Source organism: Epargyreus clarus, unplaced genomic scaffold (assembly GCF_041222505.1).
Source record: "Epargyreus clarus isolate Ecla_fem2 unplaced genomic scaffold, WU_Ecla_fem_2.2 ptg000019l, whole genome shotgun sequence".
Lineage (NCBI taxonomy): Eukaryota > Metazoa > Arthropoda > Insecta > Lepidoptera > Hesperiidae > Epargyreus > Epargyreus clarus.
The window spans coordinates 961,193-982,129 of NW_027332227.1; the positions used below are offsets into that span (position 1 = coordinate 961,193).

A 20,937-nucleotide genomic window follows, 5' to 3' on the forward strand; every position below is an offset into this window, starting at 1 on the left:
CAATAAATCATTAGCAAGAATGAATAACAACCAATGACCGTAAACTACTGATGACATAATTTGTAATAGAGATCAAATTCATGAGCATGTGTTCCGAAACCTTAATTAAGACAACAAAAAAAGTAATAATAATAAACATTGTCTTCGTAGTATCTTTACATGACTTCGTTTATGAAATAAAATAATATTAAATTTTGTAAAAAAAAATGTAAACTATAACTCCATATATGTATATTTAGTTTTAAATAACGTAATATTAATGCATAAACAAATTTTAATTACGGAACGCAAACAGTTTCCAAAATGTTTCCATAGTATAAAACTTTTAATCCCCTAAATTATTGGAAATAAAATATAAAAATGTATTTAATTATTTCAAGATCGAATACGTTGTATGTATTATTTTATAACATCAAGGCAAGCAGCTTGGAGATGGAGATTAAAACATTGGATGGAATGGAACTGTTTTCTTTTGATTAGCTTAGCTCCAGATAAAGCTAAGAGTGTGATCTAAATATCGCGACCCATGCAACTAAGCATTTTCAACATAACACATCTCAAAAGCGTAGCCTAACTACATGGCACATACTTGATATAAAGGTAGCCAAACCTTCTTTATTCGAACTTTACACAATCCTTAAAATATCTGCAACATCCTTCTATGATGCTAGTAATATTTGCAAGTAAAAAATTGCGAGTCATATATTTTTTTTAACTCAAAAACCTTTTAGTATAGAGAGGACATGAAATTGTGGAAATTTTAATTGTATATGGCAACATAATAATTTGCTCACATTTTGAGACCAAGATATTTCGGCAATACTTGTTTTTTATTCTGGATTTTTATGAAAATATCGATTTATAGTGCCCAATTTCGTTGATTAACATATGTTCTTAATTAAACAGCTGTCGCGCTATACGAATAAAGAGGTAGATAGTTTACGGTTTTAACGTATATGTCGCATTGCAGCTTTATTCCCGTTACCTACATAATATTCTACATTTCTCGTTTGCCACGTTTTATCGGCATTTGTTTGTTTGTTTAGTTGAAAAATGGTTATTATAGTGTAATCGGAGACCTAATTAAAGGTAAGGAATGCAATTTCTTATTGGAATGAGTCATTAGGTGATCTCAGTGGCTGCTTTCTATAGATCGGTCGTGTGCTGTCAAAATGCTAATCAATACTTGGGTTGCAGTTCTAGAGTTTTTATTCTATAGCACAGTATTTGAAAATCAATAGAGGGATTCATGTAATACTAGCCGGCCAAATAAACGACAGCTAACATGTATCTTTACCGTAAAGGTCTATATACACTTATGTTTTGAATTTTACATTTATGTTGCTGAATTTGTTTCTTTCTGTGGGTTTACTAATACTAGTATGCTAATGTGAACTTTAAGTCGACGGCAAAATAAGAGCACTTTTCAGCAAACTCTCACATTTAGTTATAAAATCAGTGTGAAATTATCTTTAAATTGAATATTTGTTTTACTGTATAAAATAAGTATACAGTAAAATATAACATGGTTATTTATTTTTTAACAATAACAATATTTGTTGTGTATTATGATATACTTATCGTAAATAAATCTATTTATATCTATATATAACATAAATCATGAGGTGCTGTATAGGTCAAGTAAGACTGTTAATTGCTTACAAATTGAAATTCAACTAGTTGATGGCCTACATCTACAAAGTAGACAGAAGGGTATAGTCCGTTCCAAACTGCTACTCTGCTATGAAGTTGTTGCGAGCAGGTGTAGTCATACAATTTGCTATGGCGACGCAATTCATTTCTATCTTCAGAGTGAACTAGCAGTTTTACTTGGACCATACTTAATTTTGCATATATGTATTAGTATGATCTTGTGTAATGTGTAATGTCATGAAGTAAATACATAATTGTTTTGTTATTGATTTTAATATTAACAAGTGCCTTTAATTGAAATCCATTATTGTTTACATAGTTAGATAATGACTAATTATTATTGCTTTAAAAACTCTTATATAAAGATCATAACATAAGAAATTGGTTAAGAACATAAATAACCTAAAATAACTACTTGGAGACTTTATATTTCAGAAGCCAAAATGTCGAGCATGTCTGATCGCAAGGCAGAGCTGGAGCGCAAGAAGGCGAAGCTCCAAGCTCTCCGTGAGGAAAAAGATCGCCGTCGCAGGGAGAAGGAACAGAAAGATGCAGAAGAAGCATTGGTATGTTTTATAATTTTTTTAAAGTACATAGTCTTTTATGCAATTTTCATTTAATATTTGTGTAATCTAACTCCAAAAATATGGTGGTTTAGTCCAGGTTCTTAAATTTCACAGACAAGGGGGTTGCATTTAATCTTGAGTGGTTAAGGTTAAAATAAGCCCTTGTTAGTCTGCCATAGATACTACCAGTAGCAATTAAGCTGAAATGTATGTTATCGAATTATGATACCTTCCTGATGATACCTCCAAACGATAACGTCAAAACTCCACCACTGTAGTAGCTGTCTATGTAAATGCATAAACAGTCAAAGGCACATTCAATATGCATTCATAATAAGCATATCAAGGTATTCTACAAAAATATTAACAAGAAAATACAACTGACTTCTATGTACAAATTAAAAAGTAATTGAAATAAATGTTGGTTCCTCCTCCTTTTTTGTAGTTGGTTAAAAATGTACATTATTTTTAAATGTTGGAACTTTATTATCCGTAGCAACGCGCGTCCGCGGCTTCGAGCCTGGACAGCCGCCGCGACCTGGACGAGATGCTGTCCTCGCTGGGCGTGGCGCCCGTCAAGGACGTCCTTTCTTCCCTGTCCTCTATGACGTCACTCACACCACCACAGACAGCATCACCCGATGCCAGTTTGCCACACACTGACAAGTCTAGCTTACCTCCGCATGGGTAAGCTTATATTATAAGTTATACACAATATGTATGTCATACATTCATATAGCAATTATTTATTGTTAAAGTCAGCAACTTAAATTTAGCACAAATAAATAACATTCTCTCTGTTATTGACATAAATCCTAACTGATGATTTGATTCTCATTTAAAGTAATAATGTATACTACAACAGACTGCAATAATTGATTTTTTTAACAAATATGAACTATACATATTATTTTGAAGTATTCATAATTATATCTAGTAATGTCATACTTACAACCACTTTATACACTATATTTTTTTTATCTCCCATATCATCTAAAAATACATTGAAAAGTCTTAACATGAGTTTTAATAGTTTTAAGTAGTTTTAACATATACACAACCAATTAAAATTGTAGCCCTTTATCATTTTGAGTCCTATTACCTTTCCAGGGGGCCAAAGAAGGTTCCACAGTTACAAGTGGTGTCAGTACAATCTACTGACATTCCACCCAAGGAGAATGTTACATATGCTAAGCAGACCCAAACAACAGCGTCAGGTGTCACCGAGCTGCGAGATGGTAAGCTAACTCTTTCTAACAAATACAAAAAAACATTTGACGATATTAAAAGACTGAGTTTGATGAATGTGTGCCTGTTTTAACAACTATTGATTTGAAAATAACTGAGATGTTTAACATACAATTAATATTATGGATTAGTGATAAATTTAATTGGGCATATAATACTTGGCACATAATTCTTTAAAATTATATGATAGATGTTTCTATCGAACTGAGATCAGTTCAAAACATAATAATTAATATTTACTGTTATAATTTAACTATATAAACTTCAATATATTTTTAATTTATTTATTAAAAATAAAATATCTTTATTTCATTTTCCCAGTTTAAGTTTTATCATATTTTTTAATATAAAAAAAAAATGTTATAAAAATCAACACCATGTAGTGTTTTGTAAAATATTAAATAGATCACTGCATCACTTCATATACAGTGTGTGTGTATAATTTACTATAAAGTGTTTTGTGTTTTGCCCTTTGGAGCCAGAGTTTTATATCAAAATCTGACTTTTTAGGGCAATTATACAGATTCTCAAATGTTAATTTTCGGAAAGCTTATTATGTTTTTGTTTTTAGTTTATTTCGTGTAGTTTTACACATTTTAATTTGGCATTTTCATTTGTAATTTGAGAATTTGTTTTAAAATGGAAAATGATTTTATTAATAAATTAATAAAGTTTAACTGTGATGTCTGGGTGATGGTTGTTAACCAGGGTCATTTGCAAATATGAGTAAATTTAAAAATATTAAAATCACCAAATAGTTTTACTTATAAAACTATTTTTACAAGGTTTAATTTACTGGGCCAATAAAGCTTTTTTCGTATCATACATAGAGATGTTTATTTAGTTTGGAAGTCTTAAAGGTGTAAATAAAATTAGAAACATTTCATTATTTCACAATTATAAAAGTATAGGAAAGAGTTCTTATCATGGTCAGATTAAAGCTAAGTTTATAGTTCATTATAGTAAGATTTGTAGAAGGTAGTATTTGCAAATGAAACCATTTCTCTACAATAACCAATGACATCTGTAGTTATTTAAGCAGTATTTACTTTTCACATGCCTTTTTTGGCCTTCCATTCTGTGGCTTAAAACAATTTGTTCCTACAAGTAATGTAAATGAATAACACCATTTTTTGCTTCATCACTATCAGGAAAGTTAATATTAGTACAATTGATTTTGTTTTAGAAATAGAGTAAACATTGTTAGAAGTTCAAGCTGCAAACTTTTCACGCAAAATTTTGTTTCTTTGCTTGCCACGTGCCGTCTCTCTCATGTCTGTACTGTCCATGTACTCTCGTCATAAATGATTAACGTAAAAGTAAATACTGTATGAGTCTTTGGTGCAATGTTTGTGTTTGTGCTACCATAAAAAAAGGCTGCTCTTCCAATACATCACCGCTTGCAGGATACATGGAGGACTGGTGGCGGCCACGAAAAGGTAATCTCTACGTTATTAACATTCACATAAGCACATTTTCCACAAACATAGTTTTTGTACCTTTTATGTACAGCATGTTCACTTTTTTTGTTGATCTTACCTATTTTTGTGGAACCCTATAGATATTGTCTTGTAATTTGTTCATGATTATTTTAAATATCATACTTAATTTATCCATTGAAAAAGGCAATATTTATAAAACCAAAACTAAGATTATCCATGACCAATTTTCTAACTTTTATTCATACAACCTATATTGGTTATGCCATTATCAAAAATAAGACAAATTGCATGAACAATTACCGTTAATAAATTTGGGGACTTAAAAATATAAAGCATGTTCCGTTTTTTGTGTACCGATGGGAATTTCGCATGTTTTCATAACATTATTAACATAAATACCATTGTGTATATCATTACATTGTTATTTATTACACATTTAATTAAAAATATGACAAAATATTTACAAATTTGAGATTTTATAGTTAATAAAGAGTTAAAGATTGTTGACAAAACAAATCTCTTTTCTCTACAAAAGCGAAGATATATTTTATATTTCAGTCAAGGGTACTTAAATAAATGAATACATTTCACAATAAGACAGTTTTGCAATGTATATTTTTACTGACGACTCGTTTTTATTTTTTTTATCCCTTTTTAGCACACGCAACTGATTACTACGGTAAGTCATTATTCCTCACGGATGCTTTCTGTCATTTCTCCCTAACAAATCTTCACTTTTCGGCATATAACTTGGTGTCGGTTGTATTATAAATCTTAGAGATATAAGGTCATCGTATCTTGTACATAGTGAATTCTTCCTATCACGCTTCTAGTTATTTCCTACTAACATCCTAGGTGCGGTTGAGCCAGATTACTCGATAATTTTAAGAACACTTGGTTTGTTATTATATTAATTGGCTAATAATCAATATTTATCAAGAAATCTGGTACATTGTCTACAGATAGGGATGAATAAATCTCGGGACTAACGCATCGTCGTATGATGTGGTTATACATTCCATTACCAATTTTAAAAGGATAAAAATGTGGCCTTCCAGAGTTCTCCACGTGGTATACGGACCACTTTGGCCGCAAATATTTTATGATTCAAGAAATATACTGAATATACTTATAGTAATAAATATGTGTATATCGATTATGGTGGTGGTATGGGGATCGCCATATCATCTCACGCTGACTGACCCTTTCGATTCGACTAACACATTGCACAGGTCTTAACATTCGGACCCATTTTATAAAACTAAAAGACTGACAAGTACAGAACGCGTTGGACCTAGTTCTGCAAGCAATGCATGGATAATCCTAAAACTAATTTTATTGGGTAAATTATTGGTTTATATAATAACAAAATTATTGAAATTTCAAACAGCTATTTAAACGTCTACACGTAATGTGTACTTGTTGATGTCAGGCTTAGTTTGTAGAACTGGTGCCATATTTTATTCGGCTTCTAAATTCATCAATGAGACTAGCGAACAAAATTGTCGGTTTTGTAGTTATATTAAGTGGAGTCTCAAACCATGCTGTAAATTACAAAGCACTCTTGATGCGCTAATATATGTATAAATTGATTTTTATATATGATAATGATCGAAAAATACTGACATTGTTTTTGTTTTTCCTCCCTTTTTTCAAGATGAGTACAATCTAAACCCGGGTTTAGAGTGGGAGGACGAGTTTACAGGTAGGTTTCAATTCCGAATCATAAGAACAAATCATTGAACTAAATTCGCCCTTCGTAGAGCCTGTGCCTCTGTCACTGAGCATGTTTTGTATCGTAACTTACCTTTCTTCATATACGTAACGCTATTTATCAGTATAGTCGCTAACAACAACATTTAATTTAGCACACATATAGAAAGTTGTAGTAGATATATACAGGTTTGTGCTACGCTTATATATTTTGCATTTTGTGTTTGTGTGTGTATAAAGTTACGATTTTATTTTTTTGGTATCAGCCTGTATATGTTTACAATTTGGTGGCAAGTTGAATATTTTGTGTTTACGTTTATATTATGCGCTCAAATTAGCTTGTCAACCAATTAGTTTTATTGTATCGATGAAGGTATAATTGCATGTGACAGAATTATTTATGTTTATATGTATGCATGACAGTCCGTCATCATATTTTATCATAGGTATATTGTTTTTGTATAATGATATATATATTTATGGAGTTTTCATGAGACATTATCTCTCTAGTGGAGAGCTCGGGAAGATTTTGCCTATTTTAGTACTTTATTTTAAGCTTTCTGTCACGAATTTAATGCTTTAATTTACTATTTTTGTGTGTTGTATTTTGATTTTTTTCTTTAAGTAAATTCGTTTTTGGACTGGTAACGGAATAAGCTAAAGCTCAAGCTAGACGTTTTATTTAATTTATAGTTTAAGTTATTCATTTTTCAGTCCGTTTCTAGTATAAATAATATAGTTTAATATCAGTAATTATATCCGAAAATATTATTACTTTTTTCTTTGAGTTGTAATGAACTCCCAAATACATGAAACAGACTGACGAATAATATAGCTAAAGTGTAAAATACATATTTAATAATCATAATTTACTCAAATTGTGAGCAAAAATGTTACAATCATTGCCATTTGAAAGTAAAACGCTATAGCTATATAGCTTGAAGAATCACATTTAGACAAATGCGATACAAGAACACTATACATTTTGTATTGAAAACTTGGCATGCCAGTTTCAGCAAATTTGAGCCAAAAGGTGTGTCATCTGAACGTGTGAAAACATTGCTTATGCTACACAGTGCTAATGCTATAAATCAAGAAAAATCATAATAATTATAATTATCATAAAATAATAATGATCATTTTGTAGAACTGTCCTACATTTCATACAGACATTTAAAAATATTCTAAACGCCAAGAGTATAAAAGCAGTTTTTATTGTATGAAAATAATTAGTTTTGAGTAGAAGTATCATACTACAATTATTTTATTGTATTCTTATGAACACCCTGTAGCTGAAAGTCCAAAAATATAGTTGAACGATATTGATTTTATTCAGTAGGTAATTGTATAATATATTTAAATTTGTTAAGTTCGTTACTATATTAGGTATGAGTTTATTACGTTGTAATGTCGACAAACTTTGCCATTGTTTCAACAGGCATGACTGGCCAAAACATTATTTAAGTACTTAGAAATCTGGCTTGCCACTTCCCGTACAGGTTGATTATAAATTTTAATTTCTTAGTAGTAGTTTTTTCAAAACCTCTATCGCAAATATGTTGTGATATGTTTAAGCGCACCACTTATAACAACTATTATATAGAAATAACCTCTAGTAGGATAAAACTGCTTATGTATTCTTGAGCTTCATGCATAATCTTCAGTAGCGTATGACCTCTATATTCATTTAGACCGCTAGTAGTTAGATGGTGTTGTTGAAAAACATAACCACTAAAACTGAAATACGCATACCTCATTTTTATAATTTCATGAAGTTATTTTCTAATTAGTCTAGTTAACTTTAATTTTAAAGCAATTAAAAATAAATATTAGTTAAAAATTGCCATATATGTCACGTCCGCACGCAAGCACGCTCTGTAACCTTCAGTTTAATAGCAATGTAATCGCACGGATATCACACATCAAGTTTATGGCGATACATAACTTCATGAAGTTATACACAAACGTACGACTGACTTATATACCACAAATAATAATTATTAAAAATAAATGTGCTTTGAATAATAATAATAAACGATATTTTGAAAAAAGTAGAAGGATAAGTGACGTTGAAAAGAATTTAAGATCTTAAACTTAACTGAACGACGAAATAAAAATGGTACATTTAATAACCATTTTTACCATTATATCAATCTAACACATTATTGTCATTAACAAACTATAAAAAGTAGAGAAAATATTTTAAACAAGCACATTTTGCATAATGATTTTTTAACACTACCTATATAAAAAAAAGGGACCGAAAAGCAACCGTAAATACAGTAAGTCAGTGGTAAAAGCGATCGTAAGCCACAAAATAAGTCAGTGGTACGTGTACACTCGCGCGCGGCAAGGGCCATTCTTATTCACCGTCCAGTACTTACATTCGACGGGGACGGCGCTCGGCAAGGCGACGACGAGGAGGCGGCGTTCCACGGAAAGCTGCCGCCGGGCATCCTGCCGCACGGGCTGCCCACCGTCAAGGAGGTGCAGCCGGCCGTCACCGCCGCGCCGCAGGAGAAGAAGGAGGAGGAGAAGGAGAAGAAGAGTGAGTCGCTGTTTATTTTAAATAAGGATATGTGGATGTTGTTTTGTTACCATCCCACTGGAGATGTCTTTTTGTCATGGCTAAAAGACCGTATGAAGATCTTAACCTATTGCTATCGATGTCTTATCCTGGGATTAAATATCAAAAAGCAGACATGCACCTCTGATTTCCATGAAAGGTTGTAACACCTTTTTATTCCATTATAGGACATGGGTGTCCTATGTGGATTGTTGTAGTAAAGTACGGATTTGTAGCCAACCGTTACGGATGATTCCAAACTGCTTATGAGTCTTCAAAAAAAATTAACGACTCTTATCAATGCTGACCAATGATAAAAATCAACACCTAATATGTAAGAGGTTCTCTGAAACATGGAAACGCGGGTGAATCTTAACCAATAGCGTTCATCCATCTAACTGCACCAAATGTTGCTTAGCTTTCACCTTCAGCTAGATCGTAATCTGTTCTGTAATGTGATGGTATTTGTTCACATTGCAGTCCGCGAGCTGAGCACGGACGAAAAGCAGACGATCCTGCTGTCCGCGGAGTTCCAGAAGTTCATGAGCCGCGCCGGCCGCGTCATCGAGCGCGCGCTCGCTGAGTCCGTCGACATCTACACCGACTACACCGGTGGCGGCGACAACGAGAATGCACAGTAAGCTTTTTTTTATAATATAGGAGAAGTAGACGAGCACGCAGTCCACCTGATGGTAAGTGGCTCCTGTCGCCCATGGACATCTGTAATCAACCCCAGATAGGTTTAGATATTCCTACCTGAGGGCGGCCACAGATGCGCCGCTACCCCTGAGGACTAAGCCTAGGAACGCCTGGGAAAAGTATGTCTCCCTTACCACACCGTTCAAAACGGAACACATTGTTGAACACGGAACTGTTATTAGGCAGAAATAGGCAGTGGTGCCGCCGAAGTCGAACCACAAGGGGATCTACCACCTTCCATAAGTTCCTAAAGATGATATAATGGTTATGAGTTATAACCTATCACCTTAAATTAAGTATGACACTACAGTGTAGTATGACACTATAGTGTCATACTTAATTTATAAATTATAGTGGTTACTCATATTCATCAAAGAGAGGTATTCTAGGTTGTGTCTCAGAAGTTGAAAAGCATCTTCAGTCAACTATAGTCAAAAGTTCAATGATATCTGTATGATGTAAATCAAAAACTCAGTGTTTAGTAATTTATTGAGAAATACTAGGATTATTGTAGGTGCCATGTGCACATCTCTAGCGGCGTAAGGGGGTGGGGTGGAAGGGGCGGTCCGCCCCGGGCCTCCGATCCTGGGGGGCCTCCAAACACAGTTGCTAAGAAAAAGGTCGTCGGAACCAAACAATCCGTGAAATGTGTATCTCTCAGCGAAAAAAGTCACCGAATCACAGGCGATTAATTATATGACACATTTGTCATTTTATAAAATCAAATCAAATAAACTTTTTACACTTTTGGAGGCCTCCATTCATATCCGCCCCGGGCCTCCGACAACCATAGTCCGCCGTTGGTTATATTTATCGTCATTCTGTCCGTTTTTCCAATGGGGTTTCTGGTAAGATGTGCAATTATACTTTTGTTTTTTTAGACCTGTGGTAATTGAACGAAACCTTTTTCTTTTTTATGTGAGAAATTTAAATGTAATGTCATTGACATTATAGTCTTCATATTTTTAATTATAATATGTAGTAATACATAGGTTAGAATACTCCCACTTTTTAATGTGGTGTTATTAAAGATATGATGATGCCACGTTTTAATCGGTGGGTAGAGAAAAACTTTATGCATCTCATGCGTATTTATTCAATAAATTTGCATGCTTGAAATTCTACGACATTTAAGCTATGTATGTTTTTAATTATAATTTTAACACCACTGTTAGAATCGTGATTTTTCACCGATTAGAATCGTAAATCCGTTTGTCCACCGCACCGTCACCGAGCCGATAGCGAGAACGAGATTTATTTCGGGCCGATTTTAATATGTCCCGACGGCGATAGTTTGTCCACCGCGACCGATATCGATATCGGCGGTTTACTTTGTTCGATCGATATCGGCGTGCGACAACAGTGTACGGAGAAGTTTCAACGTGTTTTATATTGCTGGCACATCGGCCCGTCAAAATCTCGGTGCCGATCTAGCGGTCACGCCGATCTAGTCGAAATATCGGCGGACGGATCACGGTGCTGTAAATGTGTGTACGCTACTTTGGCGCCGTTACTAATAATTATCGGTATCGGCTCGGTGACGGTGCAGGGGACAAGCGACCTAACGCTCCATTCCGTTCCCCAGGGACGACAAGTCGGACGCGCGGCTGTCGCTGGTGCGCACGTTCTACGACGAGCGGTGGTCGCGCGGGCGCTGCGTCACCTGCCTGGACTGGTCGGCCGCGCACCCGGAGCTCATGCTGGCCTCCTACCACAACAGCGACGACGCGCCGCACGACCCGGACGGCGTGTGCCTCGTCTGGAACACCAAGTTCAAGAAGTCCACGCCCGAGGACATCTTCCACTGCCAGTCGCCCGTCATGAGCGCCACGTTCGCCAGGTGAGGCAACGCTATAAAGGTAAGAATCGAGACGAGAAGCAGACGATCCTGCTGTCTGCGGAGTTCCAGAAGTTCATGAGCCGTGCCGGCCGCGTCATCGAGTGTGTGAGGGATACATAGAAAAGTAATTTAATAAATTGAATGAAAAAGAAAGATATTTTTTCGTGAAACCCTACACTGAATTCAAACACGGTAAGCAAAATAGCATGAATCAGTTGCAATTTATGATCGTATTCATTAATAACTGGGTTAGATTGTAATAAAGTGGTATATTCTCTTATTGGTTGGAGTCCATAGAAAATCGGATAAGTGTGGTGGACTATAATCATTAATTTCTATTTAACAACAATGTATACTTTATACACAGGTTCCATCCGAACTTAATCCTGGGCGGTACATACTCTGGTCAGATCGTGTTGTGGGACAATCGTGTGCAGAAACGAACACCCATACAACGCACGCCGCTGTCTTCGCTCGCGCACACAGTAAGTTATTTAATATTTAATTAAGTTTTCAATTATATTCGTAACCAGTATAAAATGGAGACTGATAGGTGCTCCTCTAAATCCTCGTGCGATATTGCTAACATATTTTATTCAAAGTCAATAATATGCAATTGCCAATACATGCAAGGTGTTTGTTCATTTCGTAACACACAATCTTTATATTTGCCCAGCATCCAGTCTACTGCCTATCAGTAGTGGGTAGCCAGAACGCCCATAACCTGATCTCAGTGTCCACTGACGGGCGCATGTGCTCGTGGTCGCTGGACATGCTGTCCCAGCCGCAAGAGACCCTGGATCTCCAGCACCGACAAAGCAAAGCAGTCGCAGTTACCTCCATGGGATTCCCTCATGGAGATGTGAACAATTTCGTCCTGGGTAGTGAAGACGGAAATATTTATACTGGTAAGTTTAAACATGTTTATTTTTTTTGATAATTGTAGCAAGTGGATATATAGTTTACATAATTTTTGGAGTTTACTCCTTAAGAAACGATTTGAGTTATAAGGCCCGGTACGGAAATTTTATGAGGAGTAAAATCAAGTGTAACACGAAAAGTTGAGGCGTAACGGAAACCAAAATATGAATCAAGAGTACTTTTATTAATGTAAAATACAGTAAGTTCAAATCCCATATGAAAGTAATTATTACAATAAAAATAATTAGCAATATATAAAACATTAAAACGTCATTAACTAATTTGTTTACATTTTTGCATAAATTAAGTTATAGGTTTGATCATTTATAAACACTGTGAAAAATATGAACATTGGCGCCATAATATGATTAACAATCTTTTAAGAACGTTTTTAAAGAAGAGTAACATATAAAATCAATAAGCAATTGAATAAGATATAATATTAGCAAAATAAGTTTTTAACATAAAGAGGCTTTTGTAAGTTACTGATATATTAATTTAACTTATAAAAATGGATGCATTATTGATCAGCACCATCTATCAACGATAAACGGGCAAAATCAAAACAGTATTATTTAATATTTATTACAGAATTATTGCTAATGAATTATGTTCAAAATAAGTTATATAAAATTAGCAATACGTTTTAAATGAATTCTAGAATTATAAAACATTCAGAAACAATCCAAATTACATATAATAACATGTTTATTGAGTCTCATATAAATTTCATCCGTAAATTGCAACAAGGATATTTTATAGATGGCAAAGAAATTATAATTATTAAGTTTTAAGTTATAAAACGTTTAACATTGTTTTAAATATAAATAATTATATTATATTAAAATTTATATTAAGTTATTTATAAACAATTATATTAAGTTACCATTATAATATTTGGAACCAAAATACATAGATTGATAAACTTGCAAACTTACAATTTATAAAACTTGCCACTAGATGGCGCTATTTTATATTATTTTGTAACATACTTTATGTAATACGCATTATTGAAGTAATATAAATAATCCGAATAATTACAGATATATGTTTGTTTCTCTTTTCATTTTAGCAGATGCGTTCATTTACCTACCCTTTTTTCTATTCGATATATATCATAATTATCATTCGTAAGGAGTAAACTCCAATCGTGCGTCGTAGCTGACACACACACACTTTTTGATGTGAAACATCTATAGCCGCACGTAAAACCGATTTCTGGCGTGGCGACGCATGACGGCGACGCATGCCACGCTATACGATGGTATATATACAGTCTATATATGCAGTAGTGTGTACGGTGTGTCGACGCGTCGCCATGCGCAATCGACTGTGCGAATTAAGTAGTCACGATTTGAAATAAATTCGTAAATTTTTGTATTTAATGATAATAAATGTTTATTCAATAAATAGTCATCGTTATCTGGAAAAAAATCGTAATATTTCATTTTATCATTATGACATATTTAGTTCCTATCACAATATGTTCTTTTCTGCATATTACTTTTACAAAATAATGTCGATGTTTCACATCTGCCAGGCGTCCCGTGACAGCTCACTTTTTTTTTTATTGGGTCAATATTGTCTATGAGCATGAGTAACTGACGTTAAAAGAACAAAGAACAAGAAATTTGACTTGACATGTGATTTTCGAGTTACCTCTTTTGAGGCTTAAGTTAGAATGTCTCACAGAAGTACAGACTTCAAACAGACCTCACTTTTAAAATGTGGCAAAGCAATGTCAGCTCAGAATCTGCGGCAAATAGACTACATATTATGTATATAGTAGTGCGCATTCGTCGCAAAGTGTAGCATACCTATCTCACTCATCACACCTTCAAAGCATATCCTATTTAGCTTTGGTGGATGTGGATATGGTAAAATAGTTTCATGGTTTTCATATTTTTTTCTTTTTTTAAAGATGCTTTTACACTCACAGTCCCACTACGATTTCGTTTCTAGGATGAATATAATACATTGACGAGTATAAAAACACCCAGACCCAGGATTCTCTAGCGGCTTATTTGAGGGTCCGCCCCTTGCTAAAAAAAGGTCGTGAGAACCAAACAATCTATGAAATGTGTATAAGTCAGTGAAAAATGAGGTCACAGAATCGCAGGCGAGCTTTTTAGACTGGGGGCTTTCATTCAACTTTCCGTCCCGGGCCTTCGACCTTAGTCCTTAGACCTTAGTCTGCTACTACCAGAATTTTAAATCATCGTTTAGATACGTGTGGCTGGCGATTATAAAGTTCCTCCATTATGTCCGCAGGTTGTCGTCACGGGCAGCGCGCGGGCGTGGCGGAGTGCGTGGAGGCGCACGCGGGGCCCGTCACCGGCGTGTCGTGCCACGCCGCGCCCGGCGCCGTCGACCTCTCGCACCTCTACCTCACCGCCTCCATGGACTGGAGCGTCAAGCTGTGGAGCCTCAAGGTGGGCACGCTGTCGAGAATACTAATAGATGTCGGCTCGCCGAACAAGAGGCATCTCGCAAAATACCAACTCACTTTAAAAGGGAGATCTTATTTTGTTTAGTTCGTCTGAAGCACGGCCGACGTTAACGCGTGTCCCTATCCCGCAATAAATGCAAAGATAATGCCCGGCAAGGAAATCGAACGACCGGAGTGTCTTACTTTCAGTAAAAATACGTACAATAACATATATTAAGCTTTAAAGTAATAAATTATATTAAATTTGAACCGAAAATTAGCCATTTTAAAATAACACCGCAAAGGTTGGCCACTACCTGCCAATGTACGCGCAAACATTTATGTAACAGAACAGTGGAGCCATGGAGTAGTCAATTCTAATAATATTTATTTATTTGTTACCAGATCTTTAAAATTAAGTTATAGTACTTTGTGTCTGTTTGTTGTAATCTCATTAAATATTAACCATCGTTTTTATTTTAACTATTAACCATTTTTTTATTATAACCACTATTGTTAATCATTTATTATTACTTATTGCTTAATCAGGCTAGATACATATAATATAATACTATAAAATGTTTATTTAGGAGAATAAGGCACTGTACTCGTTTGAAGACAGTGGCGATTATGTTGCCGACGTGCGCTGGTCGCCGTCGCATCCTGCACTGTTCGCAGCCGCCGATGCTGCTGGCAGATTAGATTTGTGGAATCTTAATAGAGATACTGAGGTAACTTCGTCCTGAATTGATTTAAAATATATTTAAACGTGGATTACATCACAATCACATTTTTTCATACATCTTTTTAATGTGTAATGTAGTAGTAGTAAATGTAACTCATATTTTAAGAGTACGTTTGAAAAACATTTAGATACAGGTACATCTGTATAAACGATTAATAAACGAAAGTTTTACAGCAGTAAAGTACAAGTTTAAGATGCTTTATTTTATAATTTGTATATTAGTTTGATTAACATATAACGTAAGATACATAGCATGGTGTATATGAATAAACAGCGGTAACAACGTCGCGTGTGCAGGTGCCGGTGGCGAGCGTGGTGGCGGAGGGCGGCGCGGCCTTCAACCGCGTGTCGTGGACGCCGGGCGGCGCGCACCTCACCGCCGGGGACGACGCCGGCCGCATCTGCGTCTACGAGCTCGCTGAGGTACCACACGCCATCCTACACGTACACTGCTACATTCCGTTTCTCGTAGAAATATGGTGTGGTTTATGTGAAGCGTTCCAACTTAATTCAGTTGCAAACAATTACACGTGGAAATCTTTTTCTACGTTAATTTGATGGAATATATCCATGGACAGTAGTTACATTGTTACATGAAGTGGCTTTATAGTCATTTATTTCTTGATAATTATGAAAATTATGGTATAAAACATACATTAATAATAAAATTTTCCAATTTATTCTTCAAGCTACTTATTACTTACTTGATTTCGAACTCACCTTCTCTGGATTTGGTAATCCCCAAGACACACAATAAACTCCTAATAACCTATTTACCATAAAATACAAGCTTATTTTACTAACAATTATGTTACAACTACGAATAATTATTATAACATTCCAATATTTGGCAAAAATAATCAACATAATGTTCGTAATACTAATTGATAAAAGATTAATACTAGTTAATAATAAAATTTAAATTATTAAATTGAAACCAAAAATTGTATTTGCGTACAGCACGTGTGGCAGCCGCGCCACGACGAATGGAGCAAGTTCGTGTACACACTGCAGGAGCTGCGCAACAACCAGGCGGACGAGGAGACGGACCGCCTCAGCCTCGCCAGCGGCCCGCCCTCGCTCAACAGCCTCTCCTCGCTCGCCAGCAACCCGCTGCGGTAACTTCACTTGCGAAGATAGGCATACTTGAAGGATTCTTGAATATAGGTGATGTCTGTGTATGTATACAGCCTCTAGGTATCCGCTGGCGATGACGTTGCACTTCAAGTAATGTTCGATGTTTATAATTGAAAAAGTGGTTCTCTGAATGGCGCTTATTGGAATCATCTAAGAATGAATAAACATCTTTAACATTTATATTTTTCAAAATGTTTATTATGGCATTTACAGCTACATTGAATAAATGATAAGTCTGGATAGGACTAGCCAGCATATTTGTATTTAAAAAGAAGGATAGATGTTTTAACTGGAAGATAAGATGTTCTTCATTGGCATAGAACAGAACTAATCATGAGAAAAATATTTTTGGCATGATGATAACAAAGGAATGGTTAGTTAGATCTTGTGTGGAGCGTGCGTTATTAAATACTCAAAAAATATATACTGTGTCTCTTAAATATACAATATATAAGTAGTGTCATTCATTATTATCATTTCATCATTAGCATAAATATTAGCATATAGCATCAATAGTTGGCTACTTATACATTCCGAAAAATCGTAATTTATAGCATGTATGTAAATGGACTACAAATATTCAGCACAAACTGTTATGTATGTTATATGTATGTATGTACTCGTAATTTTCTATTAGATAAATAAACAATTATCTATCAAAATTTACTTCAATCTTTTAGAAAATTTCTATGCACGCTCCTTATAACCTCTGCACTTCCATTTAAGCTTGGTTTATATTAGAACACAATTTATTATTTTGTTAAATAGTTCGACATAGTTCTCTTATAAAAGGAAAAATAATAACTAATCATTGAATAATAGGTCTCAGTGACTTGAAAACAATAAAGTATAAACTTAACAATTTTTTATTTGAACTGAATAGAAACCTACTAGTTTATTGCACATATTATTTTAATGTGAATCCAACTACTATAGTTGTGTACTTTATCTGTACATGTTACTTATCCGAAAGATAGGTAGAAAAAATTAGGTAAAGTATTATCAATTACTCAAGTATGTATCATAGCATAATATATTTTTATATCATATATCTATTTACTGTTTAAACATTTTTAATAGAGGCCTCGATTATATAATCTCCCTTATAATAGTTCATTTCTATTCAATCCTGTTGTTATTAAGGGTAACAATATTAACAGACATGTGCTTGATACTAAAATAAATAGGATTAAAATACTTTGTAGACTTTTTGAAGAAAACTCAAATATTTTACTAGAGATTAAACTTCCATAAAATTGTTACAATGCATTGATATATAGAAAAAAAAAATGTTTTATATTTATAGTGATCTTAATCCATTAAGTTATTAAAAGTAAAACAGATAGTAGAATTTTTAATGCAGCTGGGTAGTAAGTTCCCCATTGCCACATTTTCTATATTGTAACACATGTAACACTAAGCAGTATTGTGGAAAGTGTGGTAGACATATATTAGGTGACATCATTGGCTCATTAGCTACATCTGCCCAGGATAGCCAACCATAGCTAAGCATTTCTTTCAATGGACAATATTTAGACATGCATGGGCACGTAAAATCGGTTAAATGTTTTTACATTATAATCCTAGTGTTATGGCTACTTCAGAATAATTAAAAACTATGATATAATACTAAAATGCAGCTCATTTTCCTGAATAAGCTTTATAGAAGTGAATGTTATTATGAAGATGTAATTATTGTTGTTATAAGTTCTTTTATAGTTGAATTAACTCATAAGCATATATTTATTAAAAGACAGGTAGAGTATGACATAGCATACGAAACGGTACTTATGTTTATGCTATTGTAATGTTTAATATTATGGATGAAATAAATACTTTGCTTACATCTGTGAAATCTTTTTATTGCTACACCTTTATTTTAACAGTGACTTTCACTATTATTAAATACAAATGGGATACTGGCAAAACTTTTAATTGGTGAGGCCTGAGGTGTTAAAGAACTACATATAGCGTTTATTGATATAGTGAGTTCGTCATAAATACTTTGATAAATATGATAAAAAATCTTTCTTAAAAGAGTTTACTTTTATCAAATAATTTCTTTTCTTGACTAATAATAATATGATTGGGACAAATTTGGTATCCTACAAATTTGTTCTTATACAGATTCAGGAGCAAAGGGTATGGCAACTTTTCCCTTTGATAAATTCACTTCATCCCAGCAAGTACAATGTAAGGTTTTTCTGTCCATAATATCAGTGTATAGTTTTCCATCCAAATGATCAATCTCATGCTGGACTATCCTTGCTGGCCAGCCCGTATACACTTGGGATTGAGGCTCACCTTCTGCATTCCAACCTTAAAATATCAAATACTGGTATGAACAACTACTCAATTCCAATAACACTCCAGTTAAAACTTCATTTGTAATCTGTTTAGTTATACAGCAGATTGATAATGAAGTTATTAAAAATGCTACGACTTATAAATATGGAATACTTATAAATAATTTATTTGAAAATTAAGCTTATAAACAGCAAAGTATTATTCAAAGTTAAGGGGTTAATTTTACCTGACACTTCAACTGCCCTGTATCTGGCTACATCGGCTGCAAAGGACCGTACACTTTCACAACCTTCTGTGTGAATTACTTTTTGATAATCAATCACTTTTAAAACGGGATTGACAAACACCTGGAAAATTATAAAGTTAGAGAATATTTATTAATAGTTATATTTGTGTACCTAATTTTAACTGATGTTAGAACCTTATATCAACTTCATAACAGCTGAGTTTTGGTCTGATGGATGCTATGGATGGATGTCACAAATTACACAAAGTGTTTACCTTGTACTACTCAACTCAACTTGTTCACTAACTCAAACTTAAAACTGTAAATTTCAGTGTAGTGTGTGTAATTTAAATATATAGCAGTAAAGTAGGAACAAAAGTAGACATGCATGGATATTTAAAAATATCATAGTTTCTTTACTCACTCACAGTGTACGGAACCACACTCATGCCTTTCATTTTAGCGACTTCAGGCTGAACGGATGCTATTTGCTCTGCAGTGTGCCTCATAGCGAATATCCTGAGATTGATTCCGATTTGCGGCGCCGACATCCCGACACTACCGTACCTGAACAGTACGTCTTGTAATTTCTTTATAACATTTTGTACTACCTCTCCTTTAATTTTTTCTATGGGCACCGTGTGGCTCACGGTTCGTAGCGTTGGATCTCCGATTTGAACTACATGCGAGAAGGGCGGTGCGGAGGCGCCGTGCTTAGGAGACAGACGAGCGTACCAATTTAGAGTTTTTCTCAATACTCCCATTATGTCAACAAGATTAAAAGTTCATTCAGTTTTTCTCACTGTTAACTGTTAAATTAAATGTTTTATAGAGAAATATAAGGTAAGGTTATCTTAGGTCCATCACTTTATTGATAGATTTCAATTCATTGACAGTGACAGTTAACAGCTGATAATGACGGTGTGTCAGACTGTGTCATTGGGTCTGACAATATTTACAAATAGGACTGGATTGCTGATATCGATACGAAAACGGTTAGTCTATTTTAATATCGTAAAGTTAGTAATCTCATCAATCTTCCCGTGCAGCCTTTTGTCACAATATCACTAATTTATGTCCGCGTTGTTCTAAAGTCATTATATTTTAACCACGGTAATAGGGAGAGATAGATCCACAACCAAAGTGACATTTTATACCTAAAATGGGACAACACTTTTGACATTGACATTATCTTGACATGCTCTCGACAGCACGGCAAGTTAGGGGTGTCCACTCAAAAAATATATCGATATTTATATTCGATGTATAACATCGAATCACAGCATCGATGTTTATCGATGTATCGAAAGAAAACATCGATATTTTTTAAATATCGAATATTTTCTACAAAAGTTTAATATTATATATAATAATAATAATAACATAGCTAAACTAGTGTAGTGTAATAAAGGTGATTTTCTATGAGTGTTACTTGAATAGAATTGT

General features: G+C 34.2%; 2 protein-coding genes across 16 annotated transcripts; one reads left to right on the top strand and one right to left on the bottom strand.

The window, feature by feature from the left end:
• The first annotated feature begins 779 nt into the window (after window positions 1-779).
• On the top strand, window positions 780-18,804 carry sw (cytoplasmic dynein 1 intermediate chain short wing). Of its 15 annotated transcripts, none has more exons than XM_073083592.1 (16): window positions 780-1,089; window positions 2,089-2,219; window positions 2,716-2,906; window positions 3,330-3,457; window positions 4,844-4,906; window positions 5,568-5,588; window positions 6,567-6,614; window positions 9,000-9,170; window positions 9,669-9,825; window positions 11,473-11,727; window positions 12,095-12,212; window positions 12,404-12,635; window positions 14,920-15,080; window positions 15,667-15,807; window positions 16,119-16,244; window positions 16,782-18,804. In XM_073083592.1, the coding sequence occupies exons 2-16, from the start codon at window positions 2,097-2,099 to the stop codon at window positions 16,941-16,943; spliced, it is 2,097 nt and encodes a 698-aa protein (XP_072939693.1). In that variant the 5' UTR covers window positions 780-1,089; window positions 2,089-2,096; the 3' UTR covers window positions 16,944-18,804. The 15 variants fall into 15 exon arrangements, with proteins under 15 accessions (XP_072939693.1, XP_072939696.1, XP_072939695.1 ...); XM_073083595.1 differs by having other exon boundaries at window positions 9,033-9,170; XM_073083594.1 differs by having other exon boundaries at window positions 4,874-4,906.
• On the bottom strand, window positions 18,800-20,405 carry LOC140750196 (peptide deformylase, mitochondrial). The gene is made up of 3 exons (XM_073083609.1): window positions 19,920-20,405; window positions 19,492-19,612; window positions 18,800-19,277 (listed from the first exon to the last, which is right to left on the bottom strand). The coding sequence occupies exons 1-3, from the start codon at window positions 20,253-20,255 to the stop codon at window positions 19,078-19,080; spliced, it is 657 nt and encodes a 218-aa protein (XP_072939710.1). The 5' UTR covers window positions 20,256-20,405; the 3' UTR covers window positions 18,800-19,077.
• Between the last annotated feature and the right edge of the window lie 532 nt (window positions 20,406-20,937).

What these genes read in the sequence shown, in the direction of transcription:
- sw (XM_073083592.1), top strand. Translation starts at nt 2,097, where the DNA reads ATGTCGAGCATGTCTGATCGCAAGGCAGAGCTGGAGCGCAAGAAGGCG. An exon ending in TGTCACCGAGCTGCGAGATG is followed by an intron (nt 3,458 to 4,843) that starts GTAAGCTAACTC and finishes CCATAAAAAAAG; the next exon opens with GCTGCTCTTCCAATACATCA. An exon ending in GCGTCTACGAGCTCGCTGAG is followed by an intron (nt 16,245 to 16,781) that starts GTACCACACGCC and finishes ATTTGCGTACAG; the next exon opens with CACGTGTGGCAGCCGCGCCA.
- LOC140750196 (XM_073083609.1), bottom strand. Translation starts at nt 20,255, where the DNA reads ATGGGAGTATTGAGAAAAACTCTAAATTGGTACGCTCGTCTGTCTCCT. An exon ending in TGAGTGTGGTTCCGTACACT is followed by an intron (nt 19,613 to 19,919) that starts GTGAGTGAGTAA and finishes ATAATTTTCCAG; the next exon opens with GTGTTTGTCAATCCCGTTTT. An exon ending in CAGGGCAGTTGAAGTGTCAG is followed by an intron (nt 19,278 to 19,491) that starts GTAAAATTAACC and finishes TGATATTTTAAG; the next exon opens with GTTGGAATGCAGAAGGTGAG.